At 34.7% G+C, this 25,052-nt stretch overlaps 1 protein-coding gene across 1 annotated transcript; it reads right to left on the minus strand.

Moving 5' to 3' along the window:
* Window positions 1-443: 443 nt before the first annotated feature.
* On the minus strand, window positions 444-23,870 carry LOC129804633 (lactosylceramide 4-alpha-galactosyltransferase-like). Its single transcript, XM_055852129.1, has 5 exons — window positions 23,624-23,870; window positions 23,274-23,554; window positions 22,937-23,200; window positions 9,731-9,901; window positions 444-1,061 (listed from the first exon to the last, which is right to left on the minus strand). Exons 2-5 carry the CDS (start codon window positions 23,552-23,554, stop codon window positions 695-697), a joined length of 1,083 nt encoding a protein of 360 aa, XP_055708104.1. The 5' UTR covers window positions 23,624-23,870; the 3' UTR covers window positions 444-694.
* Window positions 23,871-25,052: the final 1,182 nt, after the last annotated feature.

Raw genomic sequence — 25,052 nt, forward strand, 5'->3', positions numbered from 1 at the left:
ATTCTACAAGCGTCTCATATTGTGCAATTGTATTGTGTGTGAATAAATATGTGGATAAGTTTATTTTTGCCAAATACCCTCAAAATATTGTGACAGTGACTGTTCAAGGGATTACCAGGAAGATTCCTTGAACACCAGGAGTACAGTGTTCATCAAGACAATCCAGTTTGCCATGGTTTTGGCCAAATTAGTAACTTCAAGCAAAAAAAAAAAACTCTTAAAAAGCCCGTGATATAGATTTTGAAAATGGTATGTACACTTCCCTTGAGGACAATAGGGTCATATACGACCCGGGGTTTTTCTGAGTTTTCACGCAATGGAAAATTTTTTTCCTCTCTGAACTATTATATTTGATCATAAAGCATTAGGAAAAATTCAATTTTACATGAATTCATCTGCTGAATAAAAGTGGGACGCGAAAGAGTTAAAATCAAATAAATTAATTTTTTTTTTCAAAATGCTTTTATTTGTCTCTTACACGTGATGTTTATGGATTTAACAAATTCAGTCAGACACTATGACACAAATGAAAAGAACTAAAAAAAAAATACTATAAAAAATCAAGCAAAAAAAAAATACGTTGAGATACGATAAAAGTTCTCATGAGGCTCTACTATTTGTACAATTCTTGTGAATGTTTCCTTGAGATTCTAGGAATTATCGTCCAATTAACCCTGTTTTTCTGGCTATATATTTAGAAATATTCCCCACCAGATCTGTAGACTCTTGGACAGTATTCATCAGCCAATTGACCATAAGCTGATGTGCTTCCCACACGGACACGCTCATTGGCCGAGTGTTTGTTCCAGAAGTGCACAACAATTGACTTGTTGTTGACTATCTCAAGAACTTCTTTGGTTTTGGCCTCGCTGAAGAAGTACCGCCAGTCTTTCCAGCCAATGGCATAGAAAGCACTGATGGGGAATACTTTGAAGCCTCTGCATCTGTCACGAGTCATGAAGAGAGGTCTATCGGTCTGACAGACTCTGTGAAGGACTCGTGTAATAACCCCCGGACCATTGTTGCCCCAATCATCTCCATTGAAATTCACCTGAAAATCACTAAAAAAAAAGAGAAAACGTTAAGTTCTTATGGTGCTATTCCAATGAAAAATGAACATTTTTAGCACATGTCTGTTCTGAAATGCTTCTACATATCGACTTTCCTTTGTGCCTTTGTGGTGTTTTTGTCATGACACGACTGTTTGGTGGTTTAGAACACAGAGACTGGGGAAAACAGTCGAGACAGAAACCAACACAAGTCAATAATGCAGATGCACTTGAGACCAATACAGCACCATAATGGTTGTTGAGCATAATTTCATTCTAGAGAGTTATTAGAGGCTGAGTTTAATGGGTTAATTGAGTTAAGTATAATGAGTTAATTTTTTTTTGAGTTATATTTAAATTTGAGTTTTTGAGTTCAAACACAGATGGCGCAAAATGTAAATTGGAGAGACTGTTTTCTGAAGTGTCAAAACCAAACGAAGAAGAAGAAGATTTACTGTACGATAAGATTCTGTGAAGGTTGTGTTGTAAAGATTTTTTGAGAATTTGTGAGAAGTGATTAAAGGCTGCTGGAAGAAACCCTGCTTTAAAAAATTCGGTCTTCGATCCGGGTTTAATTCCTAATATACATTCCAGGTTGGTTGATCTCAGAGTTGGGAGGAAAAGGAAGAGGTTTCAAGGAAGGAGTTTAATAAATTAAATATCTTTAAAGGTTGGTTGGTCTCAGAGTCGGGAGGAAAAGAAAGGAGGTTTCAGGGAAGGAGTTAATCAATTTGCTATCTTTTAAAGGTAAGCTCTGCCACAACCAGTGGTCCTTCGAGCAAACGGCAGAGTCATCGTGAGTTTCCCTCAAGAGTCGACCTCAAAGCGTGGAGATGAATCGCAAACGTCAGAGAGGTTATGTTCTGCAGAGGCTGACAAAACTAAAGGATCGCTTCGATAGAGAGACGGATCTGGACGTTACAACGGCTATGAGTATGCTGCAGATGATTCCTGAGATCAAGCAGAATCTGGAAAAAACTCACGACGAGTACATTGAGACATTGGAATCTGAAATTGAGCAATCTAAAGAACACGAGGTTTTTGAGTCTGCAATGGACAAACTTTTTGACCTTGAACTCTCTCTCAGAGCAGTGGTGAACACGACCACAATCACACAAGACACCACTACTCGTGACCGTACCGCAATTGTAACCTCAAAAATGAAACTTCCTCCAATATCCATCCCGGAGTTTTCTGGTGACTACATGGACTGGAAATCTTTTCGAGACGCTTTCGAATGTACAGTGCACAAGCAAACAAGTCTTGATGATTGTCAGAAGTTCCAGTACCTTCGTGATAATTTGAAGGGCAATGCACTAGCATTCGTGAAGCATATTCCCATAACCTCAGAAAATTATGCAAGTGTATGGAATATGCTTATCCAGCGCTATGAAAACAAAAATGCCATTGTCACGTCTCATCTGAAGGCACTATTTTCACATCCCTCGTCCAAGGACGACGATTATTCGAGTTTGAGAGCCCTCTCCAATGTGTTTCAAACAACAATCAACGCTGTTGATGCTTTGGGAGTTACTCAAAGAGATGCCTGGGTAGTTCATCTCGTCACAGGGAAACTTGACAAGCGAACTCTTGAGCTTTGGAATGAGAAGCTGGAGGGTAATGACATCCCTTCGTGTGAACAATTGGCTGCTTTTCTTCATAAGCGATGCAATGTCCTCGAACGCACAGGAAAATCAGCTGCGGGAAAGACAACAAATCAGACGAAGAAAAGTGACAATCAGCCCAAACCAAGATCTTCTGCGAGTCTAGCTACAGAGACAACACGTCAGCACGAGAATGAGAAACGATTGGAGTGTAGTCACTGCAAAGCCGACCACACCATCTACAAATGTGACACATTTAGGGCACTCCCACTGGCCCAAAGAATTCAGCGAGTCACCGACTTAAAACTATGCTCAAATTGCTTGAGACCTGCCCAACACTCTGCCAAGGAATGCCCCAGCGGAAGATGCAGGATCTGCAAGCAAGAACATAGTTCACTGCTTCACAAGGACGCCCATGTACAAGGGAAACCACAAACAGAGGCTCCACAAGAAGATTCGAGCAGCGCAGATACAGTCAAACGCAATCAAACTGTAAGCGTCCCGACAGCGCGCACAACTCGTCGAGTGGTTTTGCTTCCCACAGCGATTGTGATGGTTCGAGATGCATTCAATCACATACACCCATGTCGAGTACTTCTGGATTCCACGTCTCAAGACAATTTCATCTCTGGGGAGACGTGCCAGAAGTTGAGGTTGAAGAAAAAACACGCTAACACTCTGGTCACTGGAATAGGAGAGTCCCAGTCACGAACATCCAAACAAGTGACTGTCCAAGTGGAATCTAGACACAGCAACTTTTCTTCGACATTTGAGTGCCTTGTTCTACCGAAGGTGGTATCTAATCTTCCACAAGAGACAATTGACCTCAATGATTGGAGCCCTCCCGATGGTGTGATCATGGCAGATCCTTGGTTCTACCAAAGCAACAAGATAGATATGCTGCTAGGAACAGCTGCATTCTACGAGACTTTGGGTACCGAATCGATTATCATAAAGCAACTGGGCCTAAGGTTGCAGAAAACGGTCTTCGGCTGGACAATTGTTGGCGAATTGAAGAGTGATTTTCGTGCAGCACCATCTGAAGAATCTCTCTGTATGCTGACAACGACCCAACACTCTGAGTTGGTGAACTTGGTCTCCAAACTTTGGGAAATTGAGGAGGTCAAGAGAGAAAAACCACCACTCTCAGATGAGCAACAAAGGTGTGAGGACATCTTCACCAATACAACCAAGAGAAATTCTTCTGGACGTTTCGTGGTCAAACTTCCAATCAAGCCAAATGCACGACCCCTAGGAGATTCTCGAGAAATTGCGCTGAAGAGGTTTCTGACACTGGAGAGGAATTTGGCTAAGGACTCAGTCAAAAGAGATCTTTACCATGAGTTTATGCGCGAGTATATTGAGCTTTCACACATGAGTCTTGAGGAGAACCCCAACGAGAAGTCTCAATATTTACCTCATCACGCAGTATTGAGACCTGACAGTTCAACTACAAAATTGAGAGTTGTTTTTGACGGATCGATGAAAACAACTTCAGGAGTTTCTGTCAACGAGTGCCTGATGGTCGGAGCGACAGTCCAAGATTCTCTTTTTGAGATATTGCTTCGCTTCAGATTCAACAAAATTGGAGTTACATCTGACGTCAAGATGATGTACAGAATGATTGAGATTGCACAGGAGGATCGTCATCTAACCTCAATTTTGTGGAGATTTCATCCTTCAGAACCCATCCGAACTTACACGCTCAACACTGTTACGTATGGGACGAGCTGTGCACCTTTTTTGGCCACACGCTGCGTCAATCAGTTGGCTAATGATGAGAAGAACAACTTTCCGAAGGCAGCAGCTGCTACTAAGAACTTCTATGTAGATGACTACATTGGAGGCGCCGAGAGTGATGAAGAAGCCCTAGAGCTCTACAAGCAGCTCAGTGGAATGTTCTCTACTTGTGGAATGTCACTTCGCAAGTGGTCAAGCAACAGCGAGAAACTTCTTGAGAATATTCCACCTGAGAATAGGGAACTGGCGTCTTCCAAGATGTTCGATTCAGAGGCAACTGTCAAGACACTCGGGCTTATCTGGAATCCCACATCAGACAAATTCCATTTCAACGAGTTGAAAATTGAAGAGAACGTTACAAAGCGATCAATGCTGACGACGATCGCTAGGGTATTCGATCCTTTGGGATCCATTGCACCTGTAACAATCCAAGGAAAGGTTCTTGTTCAAAAAGCATTTGAGGAGCGAGTCAACTGGGACGACGAAGTCAGTGGAGAGTTAAAGGAAGAGTGGTTGAGATACAAAAGCGAGCTTACAAATCTTCCAGCCATCAACTTCCCGAGGTACGTTGGAGTAAAACCAGCAGTTGAGATAATTGGTTACTGTGACGCAAGTGAGAAGGCCTACGGAGCTTGCGTCTACGTTTTGAGTGAGGACTCCAACAGAAAACCCAACATGCATCTCTTGTGCGCAAAAACCCGAGTTGCTCCATCAAAGAATCGACAAACAATTCCAAGACTCGAGCTCATGGGAGCTGTACTGTTGGCTGAGTTAATGGAGAAAGTGATGACTGCAGTTTCGATTCCTGTAAGTAAGGCCAAGTGTTACACGGATTCGATGATTGTATTGCATTACTTGCGCTCAAATGATCCAGCAAGATGGAAGACATTTGTCGCAAACAGAGTAGCTTTAATCAACGAGATCATTCCGCATTCCAAATGGGTACATGTGAGGTCAGCAAGTAACCCAGCGGATTGCCTCTCTCGTGGTTGCAGTGTGAGTGAGCTGATGAACAACGAATTATGGTGGCATGGATCCATTCATAGTTCAGAGAGTGAGCCAGAGATTGAAGTGTCACAGCTAGAGTACTCCAAGGAGGGACGGCTGAAAGCTTCACTTTCTGCAAAGGTTACAACAGATTCCACCAATGCTATTCGAGATTTGATTGAAAAATGTTCATCCTACTGGAAGTTGGTGCGAATTGTCGCATGGTGCTTGCGATACATTGAGTGTGTCAAAAATCCAGACCGGCAAACATCCTTCGGCAAACATCTGCACCCGGGGGAACTACAAAAGGCTATCATTTCTATCGTCAAGGTTGTACAAAATGATGTCTTTTCCGATTTGAGGACCAAACTCGAGAACAAGGCCATACTTCCCAAGAAAGCAGCGAAGCTATGTCCATTTCTTGACAACGAAGGTGTTATTCGAGTTGGTGGGCGCTTGCAAAGCGCAGAATTACCTGAGCATCACAAGCATCAGATTTTGCTTCCCGATCATCATCATTTTACCAATTTGGTGGTGAAGAATGCTCATATGGATTCACTACATGGAGGCCCTCAGCTTACCATGTCAGTGTTGCGAGAATTCTACTGGCCTCATCGAGCTCTACATGTGGTCAATCGAGTTATCCGGAATTGCCTCATTTGTTTCAAGATGTCACCACCGAGTTTTTCACAACTAATGGGTAACCTTCCGGCGACTAGAGTGAATCCAGCGAGAGCGTTTCTTCATTCTTCAGTGGATTACTGTGGCCCATTCCACTTTAAGCCCCCAACTAGAAAGAGTGCTCCACCAAAGGTACACGTTGCAGTTTTCGTTTGCCATTCGACGAGAGCAGTTCATCTTGAATTGGTGGATGGACTCAGCACAGAAGCTTTCCTGAGAGCATATGCAAGATTCACTTCAACTAGAGGAGTTCCTGCGTCAATGACAAGCGACAATGCAACAACATTCGTAGGAGCAGAGCGAGAGTTAGGAGAGATGTATTCTGCGGCAAATCATCAACAAAAGGTCACGGATGTGTGTTCCATTCAAGGAACCAAGTGGAATTTTATTCCACCGCGAACACCCCACTTCGGAGGACTTCACGAAGCAGCCGTGAAATCCTTTAAGCATCATTTCCGCAGAATAGCCACAAGTGAACAGCTGACGAGTGATGAAATGAATACGCTGATCAAGAGGATTGAGTCTTGTCTGAACTCCCGCCCCATTGGAAGATTGTCGTCGAGTCCAGCAGACCCCGATCCACTTACACCAGCGCACTTTTTAGTTCTGGGTTCCCTCAAATCTATCCCAGAACCTGATCTGGACGAGATTCCCTTGAATCGACTTTCCCGATGGCAATTGATTTCATCATTGCACCAAAGATTTTGGAACCGATGGGTGCAAGAATACTTGCATTTTCTTCAGCAACGAGGAAAATGGGAGACACCAACAAGGAACCTTGAGGTAGGAGCCGTCGTTCTTCTACGAGACGAACAAATGCCTCCCAACCAGTGGAGGACAGGGATTGTTGAAGAGCTCCATCCCGGACGGGATGGTAGAGTTCGAGTCGTGAGCGTCCGTACAACAAATGGAGTATTCAAGCGAGGCATCACGAAGATTGTTCCACTGTTTGAAGCCTGAACGCCTTCACCGGGGGAATATGTTGAGCATAATTTCATTCTAGAGAGTTATTAGAGGCTGAGTTTAATGGGTTAATTGAGTTAAGTATAATGAGTTAATTTTTTTTTGAGTTATATTTAAATTTGAGTTTTTGAGTTCAAACACAGATGGCGCAAAATGTAAATTGGAGAGACTGTTTTCTGAAGTGTCAAAACCAAACGAAGAAGAAGAAGATTTACTGTACGATAAGATTCTGTGAAGGTTGTGTTGTAAAGATTTTTTGAGAATTTGTGAGAAGTGATTAAAGGCTGCTGGAAGAAACCCTGCTTTAAAAAATTCGGTCTTCGATCCGGGTTTAATTCCTAATATACATTCCAGGTTGGTTGATCTCAGAGTTGGGAGGAAAAGGAAGAGGTTTCAAGGAAGGAGTTTAATAAATTAAATATCTTTAAAGGTTGGTTGGTCTCAGAGTCGGGAGGAAAAGAAAGGAGGTTTCAGGGAAGGAGTTAATCAATTTGCTATCTTTTAAAGGTAAGCTCTGCCACAACCAATGGTGCTACTCCAATGAAAGATGTACGTGTTATTTTTTTAGTAATTTACTTTTATTAAGTGCTTTTGCATTATCGATTTTTCCTAGTATTTGTTCCTGTCATGACTATTTGGTGGTTTTAGAACACGGCGAGGACTGGGGTAAACAGTCGAGATAAAAACCAGCACAAGAAAAGTCTATAATGCAGAAACATCTAAGAACAGTACGGTTCTAAAAAGAAGTTATGTTCATTTTTAATTGGAACAACATTCCATAGAGGCACTAGGCCTTCTCGCAAACGGAAATTCCAGATATTCCTTCACAGAGAGAAATCCGAAAAAGTTAAAATAACATTCCGGAAATGTTAATTTTACCCTGCATTATTGATCCGAAATCGGTGTAAATATTACCCTTTTTATGTGTTTTAGGGGTTAAATTAACCCTTTTCCATGTTAATTTAACCCTTAAAAGGGTGTAAAATTAGCAATAAAAAATATTGATATATTTTTACACCTAAAAAGTGTTAAAGCTATGAGGAAAAAAAGTTAATCGCGCCCCCTTTTTTCTCATGTAAGAGAGGTCAAGGTAAAATCTAAAGGAGAGGATAGTAGGTTTTACCATCCGGCTATTAGAATTTACTATCCATAGGATAGTAAATTTTAAAATGTCAAGATTCAAGATGGTAGATTCTAAAGGAAAGTCTATGGAGGATGGTATTTTCTACTATCTTTTGAGACAGTAGAATTTAAAGACACGATTTGTAGAAAATACCATCCAAATTTTTCTCGGTGAGGTAAGTGGTTTTATGGGGTTAGGTGGGTTAGGTGAGGCACGGCATCTTTTAAATATTATTTTAGCATTAAGAATATTATTTAATTAAAAAAGCATCTAAACTATATTTTCTTAAATTTTCATTTTAAAATCTTGAAGAATTTACCCCTGGAATACTGCTTTTAGGAGACCTTTTAAAAAAAAACTTACTTTTCGGTGGATAGGATTATTCAGACTAGATTTATCTAAAGTCGAGAAACTAGATATATATTTCCTAGGAGATGAGTTAAACTCTTTCTTGGACGAAAGATTTTTGATGAAGATTAAATTTATATTTTTGGGAGCATATTATACAAAAAAATTATTAAGTCGTCGTGTTTTACACTAAGTTTTGTTTTATAAAAGAAATTGTTACCAGAGAAACATAAAAATCCTTCGTTTAAGGACTTGTTCAACTCTTAGTACAGGATTTTTTCTGTTTTGTTTTTTGTTTTTTTGACTTCAAATAAACCTATACTTTGAGTAATTTTGTCTAAAGAAAAGGATGTTTTATAAAAAACTTTGCAAAAATCAGGTCTCAATGGTGAAAGTTTAAATGAAATTAAAAAATATAGTTTAAATGTAGGACTATTATATGCTTAAGAGCTTGCACTAAAAAAATAGTTTTGAAAAAATACAGAAAATATGCTGTTTTCAAACTTCTTAACCGACGTAACTCCTTAAAGATGTTTGAGCCATCCAGCTACAAAGGGTAGAGCCATAAAAGCATGTCGTTTTGCAAAGAAAATTTATGTAGAACCTTCTTAACACTAAACCTACCGACCGGTTTTGGTCGTTTTTCAGTCAAATGACAAACTGTGGTAGGGTAGGATACTCAACAAATTTGTCTTGGAAAATTATATGCATATTTTAAAAAATTCATAAAGGTTGATAGTTACATTGTACCGTTTAAATATTCGTTAATTTTAAACCGGTTAATTTGACCGGGTCTTGGTAGGTTTAGTGTTAATTTCTTTACTCAAATTTACGCCTGTAAGGTCCTTCGACACTTTTTGTTTTAAGGATCACGTTAATAAACCTCATTTCAACCTGCTTGAAAAATTCTATAAATCGTTCTTAAACTTCATTTCTTCAATTTCAATAATATAAAAAAAATCTATTGGTTCTCTTCTACCATCAAGGAAAAATTTCTTTAAAATCACATTTGTTACGAACGTTACGAAATTAAAGAGAATTGTTCCAAAATAGGATTTTGGAACAATTTCAGTCTGAATCTAATGCGACAGTCTAAATGACTTCAATGAAATTCTTTGGATTGCGGCCTTAGATTAAGACTTTAATTATCCAAAATCCGATTTTGGAACAGTTCAATTCCAATCTAATGCAGCGGTGTAAATAGTCTCAATTTTTAGATTAAAATTTTAACTAACCTTAAACACATATCAGCGATTTCATGGCCAAATCCATCATGGTCTAGGTTGATAATACCAGCTGCAACAAAGTTCTCTGACTCTGCTCCGGCGTAGTTTGAGGGCACAGTGTCAAAGTTAACTTTAACGATAACATCGAGGTCCAAGTATGTTCCACCCCATTTGTAGAGGCTGTTTTGTGATTAGTTTAATCGGTATTAGAATCATTCTAATTTTTATGTCAATTTTCTGACTCAATTGGAAGCGTGCGGTTCGTACGGTTTAACTATAAGACTATAAGAACCTAATGAAAATATTAAAATTCTTCTTATGTCGGTTTAAAAAATATAATCTGTAAATAGGAAGATACCGTATAATTTATATAGTCCGAATGTCTAATAAATTAACGTTTCTTACAATATATTTATACATTTTTTAGGGGGAATAAGGATATATTAACCAAACAATTTTAATTTCTATTTTCCTAAACGTTTTCCTTTTATAAGAAAGTTTTACGCATTGTAGAAAAATCATATTAATTGTTAATAAGTTCCAGATTAAAAGAGATTAAAATGCTTAATCTGAAAATTTGAATTAAATTGATTTATAACACTAATAATACCCTTTAAATTAAATATTTATCTTTAATTTTTTTTAGCTGGTGGATAGGATGACCGTTATTAAACCTTTATTTACATAAAATTTTGCGTTAATATTGGATTAGATGAAGCATGAGTAGAGTAGCCTTTAAATCAATTTAAGAAATCTTTTATTTTGACCCTAAGTATTAATCTTAAATTTTTAAGCTCCCTTATCAAGGGGGAGATATTAGCTCGAAAGTGGTGTACACTGAGGTGGAAGTACTGCGGAAGTGGAAGTCTCAAAAAATTAAACGATTTTTGATTTTTTTTATTTAATTACAGTATGAAAACTGCTGGTACGTATGTAGCGCAATTAAAGCTTATCTGGAGGACTAAATTTATGCCGGTTTTTTGTCGCAATTATCGTCAATTCCTCATTAAAATCCTCGTTAAAAAATTCAAATATCATTTCACTAATGTCCTCTGTTACAATGGAGGAAACTTAATTGAATTGCCTTCCAAAAATTTAAATTTAAAATTACGATTTCCAGTTGAAAAGTATTCTAGTGTAATAAGTAGTCGATTCTTGGAGATGGTTTTGCTACGGAAAATTATTGGGAATAACTAAAACTAAATTACAGGATATTAATTTATCTTACAACTTTCAGAAAAAAATTAAGAATTAAAAAAAAATGAAAAATATAGAAACTGGAAACATTAGAATATTCAAAAAAAATTATTATTATTATATAATATTTATGACTCATGTTCTGATATATTATTTTTGACACAACGACTAAAGTAGTGTAAATCAGAATCTGCAATAATTATAAATGGTTCTTATATTATATTTTTGAGCTTTAATTCGACAATATATTTTTTTTAATATATTTTTTTTGAAACAACAATAGTATATTAAAGAAACGAATATTGTAGATGAAACTGTTAGCGTTTTTTTTTTATACATTTGAGTTGCACTGGAATATCAAAAACTAACAAACTAGGAATAAAAATAATTTGAAATTTTAAAAAAGTGATAAAATTAGCTTTAAATAAAGTAATGAGAATTAGAAAATAGACCTTTAAATTTTATTTAATTAAAAAAATAGTTAAGTGATGATACATTGTTTGTTTCTATGCAAATTTCTTGAATTTTATTTTTTATTTTACATATTAGTTCTTCGTGAAAGAACGTACAGAGTAATTCTGCGTGAATAAGTTTTCCAGATTAATATAGAAAATAAGTCTTCCAATAGATTTTTTTTTTAATTTTTAACGATATCCAAAAGAATGAAAAATAATAATCTAACTGTTCAAGAAAATTCAAATTAGATTTTAGTCGTTTCTTTTAAATTCAAACGCTGGAAGTGCTTGGAAGTGCTTAGAAGTGCAAGAAGTGCTGGAAATCACCTATGGCACTTCTGAAAGTGTGGAAGTTTCTGACGTTTTCCATACAAATTTAGGAAGTGCTGAAAGTGGTGTACACAATTTTCGACTAATATCTCCCCCTTGTCCCTTATCTCACTCAGAATTTGGGGGATTATCCTGACCATTTCTTCTCAATTTTATTAAAATAAACCTCATCTTGCCTATAATATTTCTTTCTTTTTGTCAAAGAACACGAATAATAGGGGAAGTGTGCCAAATTTCGGCCAACTTCTAGTTTCAGCCAGCTTCTAATTTCGGCCATGCAAATAAATTAATTAAAATTATGCATGTAATCTTCGAATAGTCAATGAATTCATTTTGCTTTTAAATATTTATTTTTATTTTATTTTAGGATGTATTAACACAAAAATTGTTATATTTTAGGTATAATTTGAATTTAAATTGCATTGTAAAAACTCAGTGTGGAAAGAATCTTACAAAAAATGTGACAGATCGATTGTGTTTCTAACAGTATTACGTTTTGTAGTGAAGTGCAGAAGGTTTTCCTTCGGTGTTTTTCACGAAAATTGCTTAGGTTTCATTAAATATTGTTTCTGTTTATGTTAATAGTGAATCAATCTTTAAATTTCGCGTAAAATTTCGCAGCTGGATCATGTATTTTGCGTAAAAAAGTATATATACTTTGTGAGCGTCTCTCCGGTGAGGTAGTGTTGCCTATTCCGGCAACATTTTTTGCTTTGCTAAATTTCTTATTCATTTTATGTTTTTTTTTTAAATTTCTGAGTTCTACAATGTAAATAGAAAAAAAAAACATCGCTTCTGTGAAAAAGATGATGTGGAAAAGGCATTGGAAGAGTTCAGGAAGGGCAAATTGCTACGGGAATCTGCGTGTAAATTTGAGATGCTACTCTTCAGGTCTTCAGGACAAATTACGCGTAAGATCTCAGGGCTTGTGGGTCATATAAACGTATTAAACTAAATATTAAACTCGTTCCGTTTGACGTTTTGAAATTTTCTATCCGTTGCGTCACAAAAAGTGGTCAGAAAAAAGGTGGCCGGTATTTCACACAAAGTGGCCGGAATGCTACCCAAAGCTATGTCCATATTTTTATTAATTCTTCAATATTTTAGGAAGTGATTTAAAGAAAACAAAGATGATAAACTAGTCTTCAAGGGTCCACACAACCCTCCCGAAAAGGAAGTAACAAAAAATATCAATATTAATTAAAAATATTGCATTTTAAGCTTAGGACTTCGGTGCTTATATGCAACTATGCCGAAATTTGGCACACTTACCGTTTTTGAAAATACTTTAACAAAAATTAATTAAGAAAATCTTGAGTAGTTTAGAATTCAGAATTCAGATACTATAACTGTCATCAATGTCAAGAATTTTAATATAAAATTTCACATATGACAAATTTAATATTTCTCCTCTATTACGATCACATTAAAACTTTAATCTATTTTATTTCAACTCGGGTGTTAAGTCATTTCCCATTCTAATTATTCGGGAAGGATCCCGTTGGATTGTCGATGTGTATGCAATTTCTGTGCTGTCCAGCGCCCAATTTCTTTCCTATCTCATCAGTTTGTGATTAGTCCCAAAAGTGTACACTTGTGCCGTGTGAAGTGATCAGTGTTTTGTGTGTGGAGAGATGGGAGAAGAGGCTCCTCTGGAGCCTGGCTCTGGGGCCACCTCGGAAGATCCAAGGAGATGGCTGGATCATCAAAAGCCTTGATGGGCCCTAACAGATCATCCTCCGGGGGACGTCTCGTCGCCAACGCGGGAGATCTGTTGCCCCTTATCCAGGCTCTTGTCTGATCCAGGATCAGACAAGAACCAATTTCCTGGCCAACTCTCCCCACTCTGGCTGTAAATTTGTATGTAATAAGCCCCTCAATCATTTTCCTCTGTTTAAAATTAAAATAGTTTCGGTCCAACAATTAAATTAAAATTAAGTATAAAAAATTAAAGCAAAATTTCCCTATAAATAATTAAATGTTCTTCCTTAATTTTTTTCTTTTTTTTTTCAATACAGTAGTTATAACTCCCTAAATTGATGTCAAAATATGGACTACTGAATATTAAAAAAAAACATATATATTAAAGTTTGCAATTTGCAAGACCGTCTTTATGTCCTTTTTAGACCTGATGAAGAGGACAAAAATCCTCGAAACGTACAAGATAAAAAAAACAGACAAAAAATCAATAAAAATGTACATCTTCGGTATATTTTCCTAATAACAAATGCAAATGTTTCATGATAAAGCAAATTAAAATGTATACAAAATATAAGGATTTTCGTGGAATATTTCAAAAAGGTAGTCGAAAGCTACTTCAAATCGTTTTTACCCTATCTCAAGGATAGGTCCATGACATTACGGTTGCAAGAGTTTCATCAATGCTTAAGCTTAAGTTAAAGTTTCAAATCAACTCAAAGGTTTCAGTGATATTTCACACTAATCTTGACAGTTTCCAGAAGTATTACGGGCCTTCTAGATCCCGTTTCAACGATGAAGTATCAGACCACCCGTTTGTTTCCTTCAGGCAATCTGCATGACATTCTACCACCTCGGGAAATATCTCGACTGAAGTATATGTGTTAAATGGAATTTTTTGGCAATGAATTGTTCCTACAAAACGCTTCAAATGTCAAGGACTTTGTTCTACTATCTGTATTACTTGCTACCCTTGCTACGATATAAGGATTTTCATTAACAAATCTTTCATTAAAGATTTGAATACAATTCTTATTGCATTTGCATCAAGAGTTTCATGCATAATAATTAATTTTTTTATGCATTGTAGGAGAATAAATAATTGACCTGCTATGCATTTTTTGATAGGAAATTTCGAAGCATTACAACGTGTAAATTGATTTTAAATATCTATATTATTATTTGGAAAAATAAATTATGCAGAAATATGAATAATAATTTAAGAAATTAGGAAAAAATAAATTTGGCGGGAAATACGGATTGAGCGTAGCACTTCAAATGTTTGGAAAAACCCTTCAAGCGTGAACGACACAAAGCACTGAAATATCTGGGTCAAACTAGGGGAGTTTGAACGTGCAAAATGGGTTACCCAATGAGTGCGACAGAGAGGTAACTCCGCCTCAAACGCAATGAGAATACATCCCTGTATATCTTCCACTTTAGTTGTTGAGGAGTTTCAGTGGTGCATTTAGTTGCAGAAAATTCGCAATTAGGGTTTATGCTTCAGTCGAGCTATTTTCGTAAGAGTTAGAATGTCATCAAGATGCCTTTCTTGATACTTTCAGGTGGTCTGATACTTCATCGTGGAAACGGGATCCAGAAGGACCGTTAATACCTCTGGGGAATTGAATACATAGAAGAGCCTTCCCGACTAGGTCTTCGGTTGCATAAAAACAAAAATGAAAGCTACCTTCCATAAGGTTACTTTCGGCGTACTATAAAAAGCATAAAAAAGAAGATGGCCTTCCATAAGGTACACTTCGGGCACACAAAAGAATATAAAAAAAACTCTTGAAAAAAGTAAGAAAACTCCTCCTCTGACTATCGTCCTGATAGAAAAGAAAAAATCACGATTTGAAGTAACTTTCGACTACCCTTTTTGCACAATATATGACTTCAATTTAAATTATTGTTAGGTTTTTGTCTATTTTTTTTAATGAATTTCTTATTAATTTTGACTAGAATTGAATGGTTTTTTTTTAAATAAAAGCATAAGATATTGGGCCATTCTTATGCCTTATTTGTAAGGAAAGATCCTTACAAATTGGAAGACATAGAGAGGAGAGCACTCTACCGTTTTAGGAATAGGATTTATCCTATTTAGAAATATGATTTTCCGTATGGTGAAGTGCAGCTTGTGTGATATTACCCATTGATCCCTTCTCTTTGGCAATTGGCAATTTAAAATCAACCTCAAACTGGGCAAGGCACACGTATTTTTTTGATATACTTAACTCTCCAAATAAGGAATAATAATGTGATATTCTTGAATTTTGTTGCAACTAATTAAAATTCTGCTAAGATTTCAAATGAAGGTAGAACTATCACAAATTATTCATTAAAATATTATCTTTAAATTTTATTCAGACCACGGTTTTCTTTTTAGAATTGATCTGATACGCTAATAAATCTATTAAGTATTAGTTAATTTATTTACGCTTTGCTTAAAAAGATTTTTTATTACGCTCAATTCACAATAAGACTTCCGTGATTATTCAATAAAACCAAGGAATGATAATAACACAAAAGAAATCGATAACGCCTTAAGTAACTTAACATTTTTATTGATTTTTCTAACGAATCTAAATGTATTTAAGAAAATTTTTAATTTATAATGTCCCTAATTTGTTTTTAATTTGTATTTGATTTGTTTCCTAAATTAAATTACTCTTTTTAAATCAATAAGGAACTGAGGAAATAGATTAACGTAAGATTCTAATCTTAATTAAAATTCTGGAAACCTAAACATTTTTTACATGAAAAATTTGCAAGAGAAGTAATAACAAAAGATTTCAAGATTACCCATTTTTAATCTTTTTTGAAAGACAAATTTCGTCACTTGCGTGTTAAAAGTTTGTAAGAAGAATCTTTTGCATATAGACTATAAGAAAAAATAAATCACACTTTTAAAACGAATACCAATGAGTAGCAAAAAATTTAATTTGCTTAGCAAAAAATTGAGCTTCTCAGAACAAATAAAATTTGGTCAGTGAAAAATTAAATTTATTAAATAGCAAAAAATCAAAAATATCATTTAAAATTTGAATTTGTTCAGCAACAAAAAAACAAATTTTGTCGGTAATGGCTGTGGCACACGATTTAGATCAGGAAAATTTCATAAAGTCGAAATTTGAATCTCATTCTTTCTTACGGGTTTTGCGTGTCTCTATCTCATCCTTTCACACTCTTCTTTTTGTTTTAAATGTCACAACAAATTAAATTTAGCCCAATCGAATTTGGAGTGCAAAAGAATGAGATAGTATGCAAAATGTATAAGAAAGAAAGGGATCTGAATTTTGATTTTGATCTTATTTGATTTCCTGAGACTTTTCTGATCTAAAACGTGTACCAGAGCCATAAACATTTAAAATTGGTCGGCAATCCATATACCTTTTGGATCATTAAATAAAAATTAACATTCCTTTCTCAATCAAATGTTTTTGCATATTTATTCTTTTATTTTGCACTCTTCTTATTCTCGTGAACATCACAACAAATGAAGTTTAATTCAATTCAATTCAAGCTCTCAAGTCTAAAGAATGGGATAAAGTTTTGAAAAATCTTTGAGTAAGAAATCGATGTGAATTTTGATTTCATGAAATTTACCTGATTTAAAAGATGTGCTAGTGACATAAAAGATTAAATTTGTTCAGCAAAAAATTAAAATTGGTCAGTAATGCCTCCGGCACATCTTTTGGATCGGTAAAATTTCATGAAATCTAAATTTACGTCCATTTTATTCTCAAAAAACAAACATCATAAGTATATCCCATTTTTTCAGATTAAAAATTGGATTGAATTAAATTTAATTTGGTGTGATGTTCAAAAAAAGTGTGCGAAAGAGTAGGATAGACACATGCCAGACTTTTAAGAAAGAAAGGGTTGTTAATTTTGACTTTATAAAAATTTTCCTGATCTAAAAGAAGTACCGGAGCCTTAAAAAACTAAATTTGATCAGTAAAATCTAAAATTTTACTTGGTTAAATAACTTAAATCTCTACCAAAGTCGGTTTATTTTATTCAATAAACAAGATGGTTACAAGTAAAATAAAACCTCTTTATCTTGCCTTTGTGAGAACTTGCATGAAAATTTAACTTCTTTCATAGTTCTAAATTAATAATTGATCGAATTTGCTTTCTTTCCTGCTCAAATTTATTGTTTTACTGCACTGGTAAAAATAAAAGGATCAAATTGATCCTTTTGCAAAGAATGGATCAAATTCATATGTCCTATTATGAGAAATGTGCATTCATAGTTCGAATTTTGATCCATCCTTTGCAAAAGGATCAAATTTGGAACAATTTGATCCTTTTATTTTTACCAGTGTGCTCATTTGCACAGTATCAGCTTTTAATAAGTTGTAATTAATAGCGTAATAAGCCACTGCTTTTTCTGCCTTCATCAATTTTCTGATTCAGTTTTTTAAATGTAATTTTCATTGCTTTTAGTGCCATTTGAAGTCTTACTTAGTTTTAGAGCTTATGGTGCTGGCACACCTTTTCAATTGAGTGAAATTCAATCGATTGAAATTTTACCTCTTACTCTTTCAAACTTAAATCAGATATAACTGTCTCTTACTTTCAAATGATAATTAAACTTGAAATTGAAAACTAAAATTGAAAATTTAATTTTCATTTTCATTCATTTTCATTTAATTTAATTTTCATTCATTCAATCGATTGAAATTTTACTAAATTGAAAAGGTGTGCCAGCGCCATTAGGAATAAAAATCAAGAACTTAAGGGATTGCCCTCTTTATCACTTTAGTCAGAAAATAATACTTATATGTATCGCCCCATATACAAAGTGTACATATTATCTTTAACGTAAATCAGTCTTGCATATCTTAACTTATCGATTTATGTGATGAATTAGGTTAAGTGTATGAAATTTCGGCACAGTTGCATGCAAGCGCCAAAGTCTTAAGTTTAAAATGCAATATTTTTAATACAAATTGAAATTTTTTGAGAGTTCTTTTTAAGAAGTGTTGATTGGAACCTTGTGGATAGTTTATCGTCTTTGTTTTCTCTTAAATCATTTTTAATACATTTTATAATGAATAACTATATAGGCATAGCTTTGGGTAATATTTCAGCCATTTTGTTTTTTTATATAGTTCCTTACCCTTTTGGATTTCTTCCAATGACCTTTTTTTCATAATCTCATTCGTAGAAGCGACATTTTTGTTTATTATTTGCATTGTAAAATATATACAATATGAAAAAAATTGAATATTCATGGAAATTTGAGGAGCAAAAGAAGTGGCCGGATTTGCAAGCTGGCCGTAATTTGGCACACTTGTCCTACAATATTGTCAAAAGTAATGATTCAATAACTCCATTCTATGAAAATGGATTTAAAATTAATCTTTTCTTCAGATTTTATTTTAAATATTCAGTCCTAATAATGAAATGGTCCTACTGGTTCTCAATTCAGTGGTGAAATAAATACTATACTACTAGAATAGATATAGAATTTTACCAAGAATGCTAAATGCTAACATTAAATGCGGATATTAATGTTATGGTAATCTCGCTCAAAAAAATATATATCTCATAAATATTATAATATCATTATGAGTTTCTCTTCCGTAACTAAACGATTTTTTCGACAAACTGTCACTCAATGAGATGTTTTATTCTTTGCAACGCATTTATCACACACACAGAATCTTTAAGTTTCAGCTTTTCCTACTTAGAGACTCTATAGCCCCATGCATGACTGAACCATTTATTTTTTTGCCACTCTTCTATTATGTATAGTAATTGCGTTCGAATTGTTTTTTTTCAGCGTGATAAAAACCTTGAAATATTCTTCGTGGTTTGCATTATGTCTCAATTTTGTTAATTTTTTCTATAACTTTGTGTTCTCAGCTTCCACACTTTCAATTGAGTCAGTGTAGTGATTGCGAAGCATGCATTTTTAATAATGTGCTAATTTGTAACAGACATTTTTTTTTGATAATTATTTAAGTTGATAAAAATAACTACGTACCGTGCTAGATTAGTCACACAAACTACAACAAAAAACACAAAGCTGTGATAATGAAATACTTCGACGTTGTCTATTTAACCCTCAAACGCAAAAGCAGGGCTTCAGGAGCTATATTCAACCTTCAACCTTCTTTTTTTCAATTGTTAATTCTTAATTCTTTTGTAATGAAGAACTAAATATCATAATCTGTATTGCACAAGGTTATTCAGAATATCTTAGTGTATCTTTGACTAGCATTTCTGGATACCCTTTCGCAGTTCTTCTAGTCTAAATTAGATATGTACTATCTTCTTTTGGTATTATGAACCCAGTAATCATCTCTAGAGTTTCTATCGGTTTTAAATCGAGATTAATAGCAGACCCTTGCATTGGTTCTATTTTCCCTACGTACTGATGTAATTTCTTGCATGACAATGTTTTTTTCCTATTTGAAATTCATCCACGAAAGGCAGTAAAACCCCATCCAGTTATTATAGTTAATCGTTTCGAGATATTTATTGCAATGTAATCTTGTTTCAATATCGTATATCTTGTGTTAGAAGACTCTGCTAAGCCCATTGTAAGAAGATCATGAGAGCCTTCCCCACAATGTGGATACCTCTACCATGCTCCCCGTGTTTTCACACGTAAAAAAATCATTTTGTAGGCTTTCAGTTGTTTGCACCGAGCCAGATTTGAACTCACAACTGTGAGAGTCGTGAGAGTCGACTTAAAGAATTTACCGCATATCCAGCAAATTTTGGTATATCTTATTTAGAATTAACCATAAAAAACCGATGTGGAGCAAACAAAAAAGAACGGAGGTTCGACCGATGAAAACCTTAAAATTATAGCGATTAGAGCATAATACAAGGATTTTGAAAAGAAATAAAAGAGTATAGTAATAGAAGAAACTAAGAATATTTGTGAAGTTTGGAGTCAAACAAAAATACCGATGTTGTCAGTGTAAGAACTAATATATTTTCTAAAAGGTCCATAATGGACGCTAATAAAGAATTATATAATTAACCATAAAAAAAATCCAAGATGCCGCAGAAGAATACTTCTGGAGGAACATTAACTTTAATGATCCAAGTAAAAGGTCCCATTCAGAGATCCTTTCAAAGTTTCATCAATTCGATGCTTTCTATAAGATTAACATATTTGAGCGTATACGTCAGGAGACAAAATTAAAAATATTTAATTAAATGGAATATTACGCCAAGAGAGATCAGTTGCGTTCTAGCCGTTCTAGTCATCTTTTTCTGAAGCTAAAACATCCGTTTAAGGAACACTAGCATTTCAATAGAATGCTGACGGTAGTAACAGCACAAATAAATAAAGGAGATAAAGTCCCTCCGGATGCGTCAGGTGCTTCAATCCCTTCAGAACAGGCAAATACAATAAAAAATCTTTGCCAAAGCTATCGGCGCTTCCACACACAGTAAAAAAATTAAAAGAATAATCATTGGTTTGCTTTTTTACCACGATTATTCTTGTAAAGTTACACAAATTATGTATTTCAACAAAATGTGTAATCTGAAAATGTGTAATTTAAATTTTATGTAATTGTAAACCGTGTAATCAACTGGGAATGATTACACAGTTTTGTATATTTTCTTACATATTTCGTGTAAAATTACTCAGTTTTCAGACAAAATGTGTACAAATTACACAAATGTGTATTAGTACACACGATTAGATGTTTAATGTAAAATTTACAATGAAAATCATGGTAAAGCAGCCAAAAATTTTTTACTGTGCACGCCTTCCTCAGGGGTCAAATCTGTGATTTGTCTCTGAAATGACGTCCGAAAACTTAATCCACTAGGTACTCTGATTGGGGATTTACAGGAAAAAATTGGAATTCGTCAAGGGTGCTCCTTCTTTATTGAACTGAGGCCAACTGATTCGGTCGTGTATATAAAATGTTTTTCAAAGTTTCAATTCGATCTTTTCAAAGAGATTAACACTTTCGCTTATACTTCGGGAGAGAAAATCAAAAATATTTAACGAAATAGATAACTCTACTAAGAGTGGAAGCATTTGCTTTTTAGACATAATGTCTGGAAAGCTAGAAAACTTTTGAGGAACAGTTCTGTTTTACTTGTGTCACGTGTGTGTAGTGTTTTTCCGGAGTTTGTCTGTGATGGTTTCTGAAGAAGAAGATATAGTAGATGAAAATAGAGAAATACGGAATTTCTCTTCCTTTATTCTCTAGCTAACATTTCCAAATGGGATGTTTTACTTGATGCAAATTACCATTTGCATCAAGTTTGCAGCTGAATTTCCTTTGGAGAATGCTTAAATTCAAGCAGAATCCCCCAAAAAGGATATTGATCGTTTTATCAGTATTGATGAACTCTTTTTAGTTAGCCTATCGATTTTTTTGGTCAAAAAATTTTTTTTCGAGATTTTGCAAATTTCGCAATGAAAATCAATTAGTAGAACCATTTCAAGTATTCTTAGTGATTTTCACTCAGAAATATTGAGAATTCCGGTTTTTAGAGCGGATTTTCGATTTTTCGAAAAAACTGTAAGGGGTTAGCCTATCGATTTTATGGTCAAAATTTTTTTTCTTAAATTGTGTTTACACCGATCAACAGATCTTAGTTAAAGTTTGACGCAGAAATATGACGCAGAATATCTTCTTTTATTGGAACAGCAATTGTTCTACTTTGAGATGATTCTTAGATATGGTATTCTGGAGGTTTCGTCATTTTACGTGTGATACGCCTGCAATACCGCCGGCAGTCTTGAGCATTAGCTCAGTGACAAGTTACAGAAGTTCTTAATTTTTTAAAACAAGGGTAAAATTTGGAAAGTTGGATTATCCATAGTCTGACTTTCAGTGTGTCTGACTTTCAGCATTGTCCGATTTTCGAAACTGTCCGATTTTCAGAGCTGTCCGACTTTCAGCACTGTCCGAATTTCAAAACTTTCCGATTTTCAAAACTGTCCGACTTTCGGTACTGTCCGATTTTAGCAAATTACATTATTTGCACTGATTTTTTAAAAATATTATAGACTTATTCCCTTTAATAGACCATCTTGAGCGGATTCTTTTTTCTTCAAGAATGTCGATTCTTAAGAAATTAGAAACTTAAAAATTACGACGCAGATACGGCAGTAGGTTTGTGATGTGCGAAACCCTTAATCCAAAAAGTATGTATTAAGCAATAATTGATTTGGTAAAAATTGTATTGATGGAGACGAATAAAGTTCAGTTACCATTTGGCATTCCCATCGGAAACAAGTGTTTTAATTACAAACCACCACAGGTTGTATAACAGAGCCTAACTGAAGCCCTATTTAGCGGTTTATCTCTCACTTTTCATATGATCGTTAAAGGGTTAAATAGCTCTAAAAGAAAAACTAAATGACTTGTCCGCTGCTGCAAATGAAAAAAAAAGCAAAACAATTCGTTCAAGCACTGCAAAAGACAAAAAATAGATATGAGAAAATCAGGAAAAAGGTATAATTATGCAGAGAAGAAAAACTTAAAAGGTTGACGAAGGCAAGAGAATATCAAGCGTGAACAGAAAAGTCTGGGTGACTTGCCTGAGGTATCTGAGAAAGTCTGAGACATGGGAGTTCATGTATGACGAGTAGAAAATCTGTCCATCTTTAATCCAGTCATAGATGGGCGTTCCATAAGCGTAATTCCAGAGATTCACGTTGCGAAAGTGAATGTTGTCGTAAGAAGTGAGAGCATCTATTATAGGAAGTGATGTTTTATTGAGGAATCCGACCGGAGAGGCAAATAGGACGAAAACGTCCCAATGGGGATTCATCTTGGCGGCGGATTCAATGGCACAGGCTTGTCTGAAAAATAAAAATTAATGCATAGAAAAGTTCGTTAAACCGTATTAAACATAAAAAAGTCTTTTAAATTTACCTCGAATTGAGTTTAATTACTTGATCCTGCGAACAGGATGTTTCATGAAAAAATATCGTTCGACCCAATGTTGGGGTCTTGTTGTCCATCATAATATCCGGAAGTAGGAGATCCTCCCTGAGACTTCCATCCGGAAGTATAAAACATTTCTTCCCGCTATTTAGTGCATGCTTAAGCGTTAATATCGCAGACAATGTGAGTAGAAATGCAACTAAACCAAGGATCAATGATGACTTTTTTGAATTCTGACGACGATGAATTAACTTGAGGCATCGTCTCATCTGGAAAAATCATCAAATCCATTTCTTTTTAAATTATTTTAACTGATTTTTTTTACACAATTTTCCCACCTTAGTTGATCAAATTATAAGCCGAATACTTATTATGCCGAAAGGATATACTCAATTTTTTCCACTTTATCCCAAGATAGTTGATTTTTCCGTCTCCTTTACATCACTCTCAGTGTTGAAGTTACTGATAAAATCGATAAAGATTCTAAATACATTTCTTTAAACTTTAATTCATTATTTAGAGTGCTCTTCAACGTCTCGTCTGCGACTGAGATTGTTGTGACATTGCGACAGCTGACGCTTTAGTTGGTAAAAGCTTCGATATATATCGCTACTCTGCGCAAAGAAGATATTTAGGGGAGTGATAATAAATTACGCGTAAAAAATCCTTGATAAATTACGTAAAAAAATGTGTGGAATATTATCATGAAGATTTTTAATAGTTTAATAGGGAAATTATACTTTGCTTCGATTGATTCCTTTATACATAAAAAAGTATCTTCAGTTCAATAAAAAAAGTATAATAGTAAAAAAAAATCTTATAAAACATTTGTTTTTAGTAAGTTACCATCGTAAAATTTGAGAAGGTGGACACTTATGAATTTGTATGCTGAATCAGCATGTCATAATCCGATTTTCGGCATGTCCGACTTTCAATGCTGTCCGACTTTTTGAAAAGTACCCTATATAGTACAATATTTAACATAATTATTAACACTATTCGATCAACTGGAAGACCTATTGAAAAGAAATTAATAATAGCGTCTAATACGCTTTTACCTCTGTTTCCCTTTTTCTCTTTTCTACAAGGTATGTGAAGTAGATATGGACCATGAAGGGTCGATCGTCACACCAAAATAAAATGACTTTTAAAGTTATTCGATGCTTTTACTAATGGTTAGGGGAGAGTGGGGCAAAAGTTGTCAAAACGATTAATTATTTCACGAGCTCTGAGAAAAATTAAACGTTTTATAATGAGCATATTTTTATAAGAAATTTACTGCTCTACATCAATGCAGAAAACTATTTTCTTCTATCTCAAAAGAAATGTGATTTTCGAATCATTTTCTAAAAGTCGATTTTGTGGAGATTCTTAAAATTGCTGGGGCAAATTTTGTCAGTTTTCGGATAATTTGTGACATTTTACTCTCGCAAACGTTAAAAATATCAAATAGACAAATTTTTATAGAAAATTTATTCCTCTACAACTTTGTCGAAGATAATTTTTCTCTATCTTAACGAGAAATGTGCTTAAATTGAGGTAGTCAGTATTGATATTTTCTGTAACTCAATATTCCAAAAACAGGGCTCAAAATTTCATTATCTTTTATTTTACATAATCCTTTCTCGAATCCCTTGAAACTTTGTAAGTTTAAGAAGGTTCATAAAGGCTATATATAATAAAAATTTCAAGCCTCAGTCTCTTTTATTTTAGAAAATAGTGAATATTGAAATTTTCGTTTTGGCAAATTTTGCCCCAGTCTTCCCT

Source organism: Phlebotomus papatasi, chromosome 2, assembly GCF_024763615.1.
Source record: "Phlebotomus papatasi isolate M1 chromosome 2, Ppap_2.1, whole genome shotgun sequence".
NCBI classification, from domain to species: domain Eukaryota; kingdom Metazoa; phylum Arthropoda; class Insecta; order Diptera; family Psychodidae; genus Phlebotomus; species Phlebotomus papatasi.

Excerpts from the sequence above, each read along its gene's own strand:
- LOC129804633 (XM_055852129.1), bottom strand. The coding sequence starts at position 23,554 with ATGAGACGATGCCTCAAGTTAATTCATCGTCGTCAGAATTCAAAAAAG. Across the intron at positions 23,201-23,273 it reads GTAATTAAACTCAATTCGAG|ACAAGCCTGTGCCATTGAAT; the intron begins GTAAATTTAAAA and ends TTTATTTTTCAG. Across the intron at positions 9,902-22,936 it reads GACTTTCTCAGATACCTCAG|CCTCTACAAATGGGGTGGAA; the intron begins GCAAGTCACCCA and ends ATCACAAAACAG.